The sequence below is a fragment of the Sturnus vulgaris genome, chromosome 18 (genome assembly GCF_052056855.1).
Source record: "Sturnus vulgaris isolate bStuVul1 chromosome 18, bStuVul1.hap1, whole genome shotgun sequence".
Classification (NCBI taxonomy): Eukaryota; Metazoa; Chordata; class Aves; order Passeriformes; family Sturnidae; genus Sturnus; species Sturnus vulgaris.
Window position 1 is genome coordinate 4,114,346 of NC_142260.1, and position 10,424 is coordinate 4,124,769.

Sequence of the window (10,424 nt, forward strand, 5' to 3'; positions counted from 1 at the left end):
TTTCCTCTGCAGAGCCTTCCTGACCTCCACAATCCACATGCCCATCCAACTTGTACTTGTGGATTACAGGGATCTGTTGTGCTCCCCATCCTCATCTACCATCCGCCCTCACCAGCATCAATGAGATGGCACTTCCCAAACTGCTACAATTTATTGGACAATGATCAAAGGAACTGTACATCTGTAAAAAAAAACAAAACAAAAAAAACCCCAAGAGGTGGGCACGGCACTGCATGCCTCATGTGCTTGAGGCCGTTTTCCTCCGCTTCAGCCGTGAGCGCCAGTCCTCTGGCAGTGCCTCGAAGTTGGCGTTCCTCTCGGCCATGCCACTGCAGGGATAAAACGGGATGTCAGCACCCAGATGGCCCTCTCATGGGTCCCCCACCTTTACAAGCGACAAGGAAATGTCCTGGTGCCAGCCCCCAGGGTCTGTACCTCATCAGCTGCTGCTGCTTCCACTCCTCGATGCGCCGCTGGGCTGTGGTCTCCCGGTCCTCCTCGCTGGAACTGGAATTCTCCTCCTCATCCAGCTCCCGCTGGATACTTTGCCACTTCTTCACCAACGATGGCATTTTTGTCTTGCCCTTCTTGCTCTGTGCCACAAAAATAACACTGGTGAGCATGGCTGGAGAGGGAGGAAGGAAGGAACAGCGTTGGTGTGGGATCGCCCATCCATCCTACCTTGTCCTTGCGCCCCTTCCTTGGCTTCTCCTTCTCTGGAGGCGGCGGCGCCTTGGGGGTGGGCGGTGGGGGTGTCTGTGGGGGTGGTGGGGGAGGTGGCTGCTCGGCTGCAGTGCCCGTGGCTGGCAGGGCTCCCCGTGCTGGTGTCGGCTGCGTGGTGGCTGTGGTGGCCAGGCTGCCAGGCACAGCGCACTCCGAGTATCCCATCATGGAAGGTGCAGCAGGTCCCGTCACACCCAAGTAGCTGGACTGCAGCCCCAGCGCCGTGGGCTGAGGGCCAGCATGGCCTGGAGCCATGCGGAGGTTGGGGCGTCCCTGGATCTCGCTCTGGAGGCGCTGGCGTGGCCTCAGGGAGGCCAAGGGCACGGCTGATGGCTGGTACTTGCCCGTGGCCATCAGGGGCTGGCTGTAGATGACGGGGCAGCTGCCAATGGTGGCTGTGCGCTGCATCAGCCCCGGGCTCATCTCCACTGCTTTCCTCTTCTGCGGCTTGGCTGAGAGCAGCGGGGTTGGGCTTGGATCGACAGTGGCCTGGAAGAGAGTGCCGAGGTGAGTGTTGAGCCAGAAGCACCATTACACACCCATTTCTCAAGAGTCTAACACTCTGGAATCACTGGAGTCCAGGCTTCACTCCTCACCTGGCTGCTGCTGGCAGCAGGGCGCACCAGGGACTTCAGGGGAGCATCTTCCTCTGTTCCTGGGGCAGGTGGCTCCTCGCCACCCTCATCTTCCATCTCCACTTCCTGGATCTCCCCATCTTCTCCAGGCGGTGGGGGTGGTGGTGGAGGTGGTGGGGGTGAGTCTGGGGGCGGTGGAGGCGGTGGAGGCATTTCCAAAGGCAAGGGAGGTTGGAGGACTGGGACAGAGGACTGAAGCAGAGTCCAAAATGGAGTGAGCGGCATAAGAGACGTAGCAGGAACTTGGCCTGAGAAGGATTCTTTACAAAGGGAGCCTGAAGAACACACATTAACACAGGCTTGAATGCCCAGACTATGGTCTGTACCACCTGCTCCTCCACCTTGGAGGAACCACCACCGTGTACTGCCCTGGTCCCCACCCCCCGCTCTGGGGCCAGGGCCCCCTCTGCCAGTGAGGTGTACCTGCAGGGCGCTCGGCAGGCCCCTCGGTGTGCTCTTCTTTGTCTTTGGGAGGTGGCTTTGGAGGACCGTCGGGTTTTCTGTCAACGGCGCCTTGCTGTCCCTCCTCTTCGTCCTCCCCGTCGGGGAACTCCCATTGCGACTCTCCCGAGCGCTCGTTAACATAGAAATAGCGTCTATGCTCCCTAGATCACAAGAAAGAGAAGGAGGCTTCAGCTTCCCTTCTCCGCCCCTGACACTCCAAGGCGGGCCTGCCCACGACAGCAGTGCGCTCTCGCAGGGGAGACCCTCGTGCAGCAGGGCTGCCACTCTCCCACACACAACAAACAACTTTGAGGACAGAGGCAGGAGAGGCCCGAGCCGACTCGCTCAAAGCTATTTGCTATCGCTGGCTGCGGGAACGTCGCCCTGAGCCCCCCGCTCCGAGGGAGGGGAGGGCCGGGAACGCTGGTGACGTCTTGCTAACATTGGGACTTTCAGCACGGCCTTGGCTGAAAGTCACCCTCCGAGAAGAGGCACCGGGGAACAGCCCAATGGAGGGAAGCGGCTGCCCCCCTACCCCATGGTGCGCAGAGTTTTTTATGATACTCTTGGTGTCAAACACACAGTGAATGCTAGAGAGAGGGAGCGGATCTGGGAGCTGAAAAACAAAAGAGCAAAGATTTCAAACAAAGGAAAATTAATCAAGAAAGCCAAATAGACAAAGAAATGTTTGGGTCTGACCTGCTGGCAGGAGACAGAAATCTTGTTCTTCATTCCGTCGGTGAGTTGAAGTTTGTCCTTTGGAAGAGCTGTTGGTCAGAAGAGCTGATCCAGAGATCCTGCAAAGTTCACAGAGCTCTCGCATGCGCGACCCCCCAGGCCCGCCCTCCACAGCGCTGAACACTCGCAAGAGGGACAACCAGCTCTGTCCATCAAATTGGCTCCGTCGCAAAGCACTGGGCACTCCGTTTGGATCCTCCAGTTTGGTGGCCGGCCCAAACTCTGCGAGTGCCGGACGTTTCTCTGCCTGCCCAGCACTAACAGAAGCCGCTCTCAGTCTGCCAGAGGGACGGCGCCAGCGTCGTCGGGTGGTTGATGGTCACAAATCATGTCTGAGATGTCAGAGATGAAAGGTGAGAAAGGAGGAGAGCGCGTACCTGTCCCAGTGGCAGGACCAGCCTTTAGGGGTGGCGTTTATTTCGTATTGTTTAAGCTGTTCGGCTGCGTCTTGAAGTTTGCGTTTGAGGTAGTTTCCATTGAGAGCACCTTCTCGCCAGTCTGCAATGCGGGTCTAGAGGGCAAGAACCGGGGGAAGCCGTTGAGGTGGGCTGCCAGCGGCCCCGGGGGGGACGGGACTCGAGGATCGGGAGGCTCCCTTCCGGCACGGGACGCGGGAGGCCAGGAGGAGGAGACCCTGCCTCCGCGCCAAGCCACGCTCTCCCCCCGCCGAGGAAGGGAGGGCCCCGCGCAGCGAGGCGCCATGAGGCTCACGCAGCACCGGCGCGAGTGACGGCGGATTGCATCCGATCCGCTCTGGAACACAAGGCCGGAGCGAGGGGCGAAGGCTCGGTTACCTCTGTCTGCAACAGCAACATGTGGAAGTTGGAGATAGATTGTCTGTTGATGCCCAGGAACTCCAATTTACTAGTCAGAGTATTTGCCAGCTCTCCAATCTGAAACTGCCAGGAGAAAGGGCAGAGTCAAGAGCTGCCCTCTGGGAGCAGCATCGGGCAGCTGTGGCCCTGCGGCTCTCGGGAAACACCGCTCGGAACCACCCACAGCCCCTCAGCCTGGAGGGATCGAGATGTGCCACCCTGGCCCTGTGTGCCTGTCACCCCCTCTGTGAAGTCCTGCTACATCCTGAACCCCAGGGACAGGGCAGTGTGGCTGGCTGGGTGACAGCTCCTCCACGGACTGCACCTGACTGTGTGCGGAAGGACAGCATGGGCTCAGGCAGCTCCGGTACTTTGGAGTTAGAGCAGAACCATTGTCACGGCAGATATCTAAGAATGCTTTCCAAATAAACGGACCAGGATGTCATTCCAGGTTCTGTAAATAACTGCTTTCCAGAGTAACTAGCTCTAGAAAGCACTAGAAAGGGCTAACAGCTCTGGATTTACTCCAGAGCAGAGGCAGCAGCTACATCAGAACTCAGGTCAGCTCATGGTGACCATGGCTCCTCAACTCCAGCGTCCCATGGGAGTGAAACCTCCCATGTGGGGACATGGAGATTCCTGTGTCCGTCCCCCTGACTGAAGGCATTGCATGAAAGCAGCCACAAGCCAGAAAGGAACCAAGAACAGGAACAGGGATTTCTGCAAGTGACATCACCATCGCTTTAAGGAGGGCTCTAAAAACGTCTGCTTTTAACTTCACTCCTCAGAAGAGGCTTTGGAATGTCCACCAAAGCCACCAAGGAAGCATCTGTCTCCAGAGAGAAGATGGGCCAGACAAGCAAGCCCTAGAGAAGACCAAGGCAGGCATATGAATTCCCATGGTAATGTGGCTCTGGAGAAGCCAGGGAACATCCTGGAGCAGAGGGTGACTTGGGAGCGGTGGCCCCAGCACAGCTCCTGTAACCATAGAGATCCCAACCCGATGAGCAAACGGTACTGGTTACCCAGGGAGCCGGCATTCCTCCGACAGCTCTAAGGGAATCCTGCATGGAAAAGCACCACATGGTCCGTCACAGCTCTCACTGGGATCGGAAGGAGGGGGGACAGCAGAGGGGACCAGTGAGTCCAGCCCTGCTACACGCTTTTATTCTTTCTATTTAAGTAAATTAATTTAAAAATCAGGTCTCAGATGGATGCTGCACTGAGGGACGCTCAGTTTTGGTCTGGGAATGTCACGTCTCAAAATCCTTTAAGGAGCTGTTTAACGGGAGAGATGGGGAATTTTTCACAAGGACAAAAGGACCTTCCCTTTCACACCAGAAAAATTATTTAAGTGGTGGGAAATGAGGACAAGGATGGGCAACTCTCACTGCAGGTTCTACCCAGGCTCCACCATGAGCTGGTGATTCCCCATCTGCCACAGTGAGGTGACAACATTTCCCAATGTCACAGAATTACTCCAGAGCCAAATTTTAGGCTGCAGGAGTTCTCAGGGTAACAAGTGACATGGGGACTAAAGGACAAACAGAAAAGATCACCCCTGCTGCTCTGTCATACTGCCCTAGAGCCTGGAGCTCTGCTATAGATCAGGGACTTGATCCAGTGCAGCCAAAGGAGCAAACCAAGGCTCAGAGAAGAGCTATCAGCAGGATGCTGCAGAAATCCCCAGGGCTTCCCCAGCTTGCATCTAAAAGTAATGCCGGGCGAAGGGCAGAGCGGTACCGTCAGCCTCAAGAAACGGAGAGATTACGGACGAGGAGTCTTCAGCCTGGAAACGGGACGACTGACCGGGCCAGAGACTGGAATATCGTTATTGATGAAAACAAAGTCAAGATCAAACTGGTTGTTCTCTGTCACAACAACACCCAGGGCTCAGTCTTTGCCCCCCCGCACCCTCCTTTCATTCAAGCTTCTGCTGCTGAATCCTACTGGACACAGGATATTGTCCCAGTCCTGCATAGCCCTTCCTTCACAAACTCTTCCCGCAGCCACACCGGGATCTGAGCTTTAAAAGCTTCAGGTGGGCCAAATCCAGAGCCCAAAGCTCCGGTGTTCCCAGGGAAGAGGTGGCTGGGGGAGCCAGTGTGTCCCTTGTTCCTGCTGGTAGCTGGAGCACCCATCACATCCCTTATCTCATGGACACGCACCTCTGCCTTTCCATACCTTCAGATCCTGCTCCTCCTCTTCCATTTTTGGAGCCCCTTGTGATTTGTTTTTTTCCTGGGGCTCCTCAGATTCTGCCTCTTTGTCTGAGCTCGGATCAGTTGCTTCCGTGCTTGGGGCTGCAGGAGAAGGAAGGACAGGTCAGTCCTTCTCCCACCACCACCCTGGCAGCTCCAGCAGCTGGCTGGACACTGTGCCTGGAACAAAGCCAATGTGAGCAACAGTGGGCAAAGAGTTAGTACCCACCAGAGCCAGAGACAAGACTCTGAAATTAAAAAGGAGAGATGGTCACTGCTCTGTGTTTTGGTGGTGGGGATCCTTCGAGAAAGATAACATGGGGAGAGTTAGAGCTGCTACAGTGCAAAGCAGCAATGAGGCAAAGCCTGGAAAATCTGGTATCAGGGAAGAGACTAACCCCCAAAATCTGTCATCTTAATAATCTGTCAGTAACAGGTACTAGGTATTCAATAAGTTAATTACGAAAGACTGAAGAGGTCCCCAAAAGCTGCCAATATCAGATCTTGCCTTCAGATGACCAACTCACTGTCAAAGCAATCAATTCCAAGGAAGGAAGTTTGTGACAGAGTCCCATAGGCCTCTGGGGAAAGAAACCCCAATTCTCAGCATGTCCTGGTGCTGGAAGGCAGGACACTTCCCTAAATCACCCTCCAGCAGCAGGGTGCTCAATTTAAATAGGTTATTTTGGAATGACAGCTTGTTGTTCCCCAGGTTAAGGTGGAATCTGGTGCTGCTAGGAAGAGCTGGCTTCAGGGTTATTTGGAAAGCCCTCCGGCAAAACCATTCCTTTTCCTATGCAAAAATGACATCACTGATTTAATGCCAGAGCTGTCACCCAGCTCATGCTCCCGCCTGAAGCAGAGGTGCCTCAGCGCCACATGAACCCTGGAATGGGACAGGCACGAACTGCCACTCCAGCAGGACACAGCCTGCTGCAGGCACTTCTGTACCAGCCTTTCCTTGGAAAAGCAGTTTCATTCAGCTTTCTGTGCTCCCAGGGAACAAGAGACAGGACAAGAAAAAACAGCCTTGTCTTAGGGTGGTTTAACTTGGATATTGGGGAAAACTTCTTAATGCAAAGAGCTGTTAGACCCTTGCACAGGCTGCTCAGGGATGTGGTAGAGTCCCCATCCCTGCAGGAATTTAAAAGTCATGAAGATGTGGCACTTGGGGATATGGGTTAGTGGTGGCCTTAGCAAAGCTGGGGGAACAGCTGGACTCCCATGACCTCAGAGGGCATTTCCAAAATGAAAAACTCCATGACTCTACAATCTGGGACTCCCAGAGCTGGTGGGCACAGAGTGCCTCTTAAAATGCTACAGCTGGTGCATTTTGGGAAGCACAGCACTGGGGATGCAACAGGAACATGAGGGGTAGTCGTGTATGACTGATATATCCACACACACCCCGAGTTGAACCAGCCCCACAGAAACAGGGGCTGCCTTGCCACAAGGGCTGGAGTTACATTCCCTACACACTGAGTGTGGGGTCCTAGAGTGGCTCCAGGGACACTTCAGCTGGAATTTGGCACCAGGCAGCTCAGAAACTGAACTTCAGAAGTGGAGCATGACAGCTCCCAGTGTGCTGCAGGCTAGATTAGTCATGTGGGGAGGAACAGGAAGGCAATGGGAAGTGAGGCAGCCACTACCTGTGTCCCTTCTCCCAAGGAACCACTCTTCTCCTAATGTGGGTAATTAGGATAGGGAGACCATGGCAGAGGAGCAGCTTATCCCAGTGAGGCTGAGCTGTGACATGGCCACCCCTCAGCCTGTCCCGACCTGGCACACATACCTCATGGCCCTTCCCGGCTCTGCTCTGCGAGTCTTCAGGGAAAGGAGACCCCCTGCTCCTCCCTCCAAAGGCAGCCTTTCCAATTACCTGCTTCTCCTGCTTCTGGGCTCTCCCGGCCCGTTTTGCTGGAGCCTCGACTGGCAGACTCGGGGCTGGCGGCTCCCACAAAGAGTTTCCATTTCCCTCGCTTGGAGGCCAGCCTGCGGGATGCATCCTGCGAGGCCGACTGGCTCCCATCGGAGAGCGGGCTGGAGCCCGAAACGCTGCCATCACCTTCCTCCAAGGCACGCAGCTCTGCCTGCCGAGACACCACATTCCAGTTTATTCCCAGCAATACTGTGGCTGTGTGTGTGGCTCTGTTTCCAGGACAAACTTCTCCCCTTACCTTTTTCCTCTCCAGCACCATCTCCAGCTCGAGTGTGTCCTGCTCCTCCTCCTCCTCCGCGCTCTCCCCCGACTGCACCACGCTGCACAGATCCTCCTGCCCCGTGTCTTCCAGGGGGTCCCTGCTGGGCTCTGGCTCTTCTGGGGCAGCTGGTGCCTCTTCCGCTTTTGCCTCCTCTTCCAGAGGCGGCTCAACCTCCTCTTTGCAGATCACTTTCCTTCTCCAGCGCTCCTCTTCCTCCTTCACCACGTCAGGCAAGAGTGGGGCCAGGAGGGCTGCAGCCACTCCTTTCCGCTCTTCCTCACTGTTGGAGAGAGCCTGCACTCCTTCATTCACTTCCTGTGGAATGAACTTTGTGTGAGCTTTTTGGCAGCTGCTCGGGAAACAGCCCATGCTGCCAGGCCCTTCCTAGGGTTGTGGATGGAGCAGAGCATCCCAGCTGCTTCCAAGGAAGCCTGCAAGCCCCATGACTGACCTTCTTTACCTCCCACTTGCTGAGGCTGGTCCCACGGCTAGCGCTGCCTGGGGTCCCCTTCTCCTGAGGGAATGGCTCCGTGGCTGCCATGAAGCTGCCGTTGGTGCCTGCCACAGTGCTGTTGAGGAAGAAGAGAGGGAATGAAGGGCGGGATTGGGACAACATCCCACAGGACAACATCCTGGAGGTCTTGCCCACCTGTGCTGGTAATGCTGCAGGCCCTGGACCTGCGTTGCCAGGTACTGCGGCAGCTCCCAGGTCACCTCGTTGCTCTGGGTGTTCCAATAGTAGTAGCAGCCGGTGTTCTCATCCCACACTTCCTGCCAGTCACCCATCTCCAGCTCTCCCACTGCCAGAGGGACAAGGACAGCCTGTCATTCCCCCGTCCCCAGTGACATCCGTTTGTCAGCACCCCCTTTGGAGAGAGGAATGGTGCTCACCTCCGGCCAGTGAGCACTGGGTGTCATACTGCCACTCCGGGGCTGGTGCCGAGCCTGTGCCGTTGGCTGTGCCTGACGATGGGCCTGAATCCTTTGGCTCTGGGCGGGGAGGCGTGGGGGGTGGCACAGAGGAGGAGGAAGAGGAGGCAGTGGTGGGCTCAGCAGGCTGTGGAGGGGCCGTGATGGCATCGATCTCCTGTAAAAACAGCATCTCACCATGAGCTTCAAATCCCAAGCCAAATCAAAGCACTTACTAGATGAGGACAATGTCTTAGACCTTGAAACTCCCCTCCTCCCGTCACCCCTTCCTCCCTTTGTCCTCGCTGGAGTGGCACTCACAGCCAGGAAGTTTGCCAGGGTGCTGTCGATGTCAGTGGAATTGCTGCCGTTGGCATCTGTGGAACGGGCTGGCTTGTCCAGGGTCTCACCCTCCTCATCATCACTGTCAGCATAGGCACCCAGCAGGCACAAACCTCCTGGAGAAGGGAGAGTCAATCCTCAGGGGAATCCTCCTGCTGGCACAGGGCACTGCATCCCACCCCCTACACTCTGCTCCAGGTGCCACTGTCATCCCAGAGGGAATAGCCCCTGTTACAAGTGCCAGGGACAGCCTGGGGTGAATCAGTACAAGAGCCAGTAATAAAATGCATTTAAAAATGAGCAATCGCCTCTTGGGAAATAACAGCACCATTAAAATAATTCAAATGGAAACAAGTCCAGCACCAAAGTGAATTATTTAGGTAAGGGTTAATTATTTTCCCTTAAAAATAATAGTTAAACTTGAATAATTACCCTGTATTAAAAACAGGGTAACAAGCACAGTGCCATAAAAAATCCTCTGTTTAGCACAAAACCTACCACGCTTAGAACCAGAAAACCCACACTTGGCACCTCCAAAAACTATTTGGAACCTCACAGTCTTACACTTTTAGGACCAAAATTCCATATATACGACCAAAAAAAAAAAGCCAAACCACACAAAGGACCAACCCCATACATTTAGGACACCCAAGCCTCCACACCCAGTATCAAAACCGGCTAAACTTAGGACAAAAGACCGCTTTTAGGACCAAACCCCCCACATTTTGAACTTTAAAAAAATTCATGTTTCGGACCTAAAAGACGACATCTGAGAATCAACCTCCCCCAAATTTAAGACAAAAGGCCCATTTATAACCGGAACTCCCAACATATTTTTTTATCATTATTGTGCATCGGGGCCGCAAGCACCCCTAAATCCTGAAATTTTCCCCCTAGTTTTTTAGAAGGAGATGTAATCCCGTGTCTCAGCCCAGAGCGCTCCCTTACCTGTGGCCTTGACCGCGGCAGGAGCGGGAGGCGGCGGATTGGGCGGGTTGCGGGGCGGCTCCGTCACCGTCTCGGGCTCATCTGCGGGGCAGAAGCGTCAATTACGGGGTGCTCAAGCTGGGGCGATCGCGGTGGAGAGCGGATCGGGACCCCCCGGTCCCGCTAGGCCGCGCTAGGCCGCACTAGGCCGCGCCCCGCCAACAAAGCGCCCCCCGCTCCAATCGCTTTCTTCGCCTTACCCGGTTCGGAGCCCGAGTCGCCCCCCTCGCCCGCGGGTCCCGCCGCCTCGTCGCGGCGCGGCGCGGGCGGGGAGAGCTGCAGGATGGGCCGGCGCCCGGGCGCGGCCCGCGCCTTCTTCCCCATGGCGGCGGCGGCAGCTGCGCCTCAGGGCTGTGGCCGCGCGCGCCGCGCGCAGAGGGCGGGCTGTTTACGTCACCAAAGGGGGCGGAGCCACCGCAAAACGCGCGC

The 10,424-nt window shown here is 55.9% G+C and overlaps 1 protein-coding gene across 2 annotated transcripts; it reads right to left on the minus strand.

Annotated features, from left to right (window-relative positions):
- Nucleotides 1-132: 132 nt before the first annotated feature.
- On the minus strand, nucleotides 133-10,336 carry FNBP4 (formin binding protein 4). Of its 2 annotated transcripts, XM_088175447.1 has the most exons (17): nucleotides 10,196-10,336; nucleotides 9,957-10,037; nucleotides 8,988-9,124; nucleotides 8,649-8,844; nucleotides 8,407-8,557; nucleotides 8,209-8,326; nucleotides 7,734-8,072; nucleotides 7,436-7,646; nucleotides 5,540-5,658; nucleotides 3,335-3,439; nucleotides 2,918-3,051; nucleotides 2,502-2,599; nucleotides 1,782-1,963; nucleotides 1,320-1,550; nucleotides 682-1,212; nucleotides 436-593; nucleotides 133-329 (listed from the first exon to the last, which is right to left on the minus strand). In XM_088175447.1, the coding sequence occupies exons 1-17, from the start codon at nucleotides 10,317-10,319 to the stop codon at nucleotides 239-241; spliced, it is 3,006 nt and encodes a 1,001-aa protein (XP_088031573.1). In that variant the 5' UTR covers nucleotides 10,320-10,336; the 3' UTR covers nucleotides 133-238. The 2 variants fall into 2 exon arrangements, with proteins under 2 accessions (XP_088031573.1, XP_014734136.2); XM_014878650.2 differs by lacking the exon at nucleotides 2,502-2,599 and having other exon boundaries at nucleotides 1,320-1,633; nucleotides 10,196-10,334.
- Between the last annotated feature and the right edge of the window lie 88 nt (nucleotides 10,337-10,424).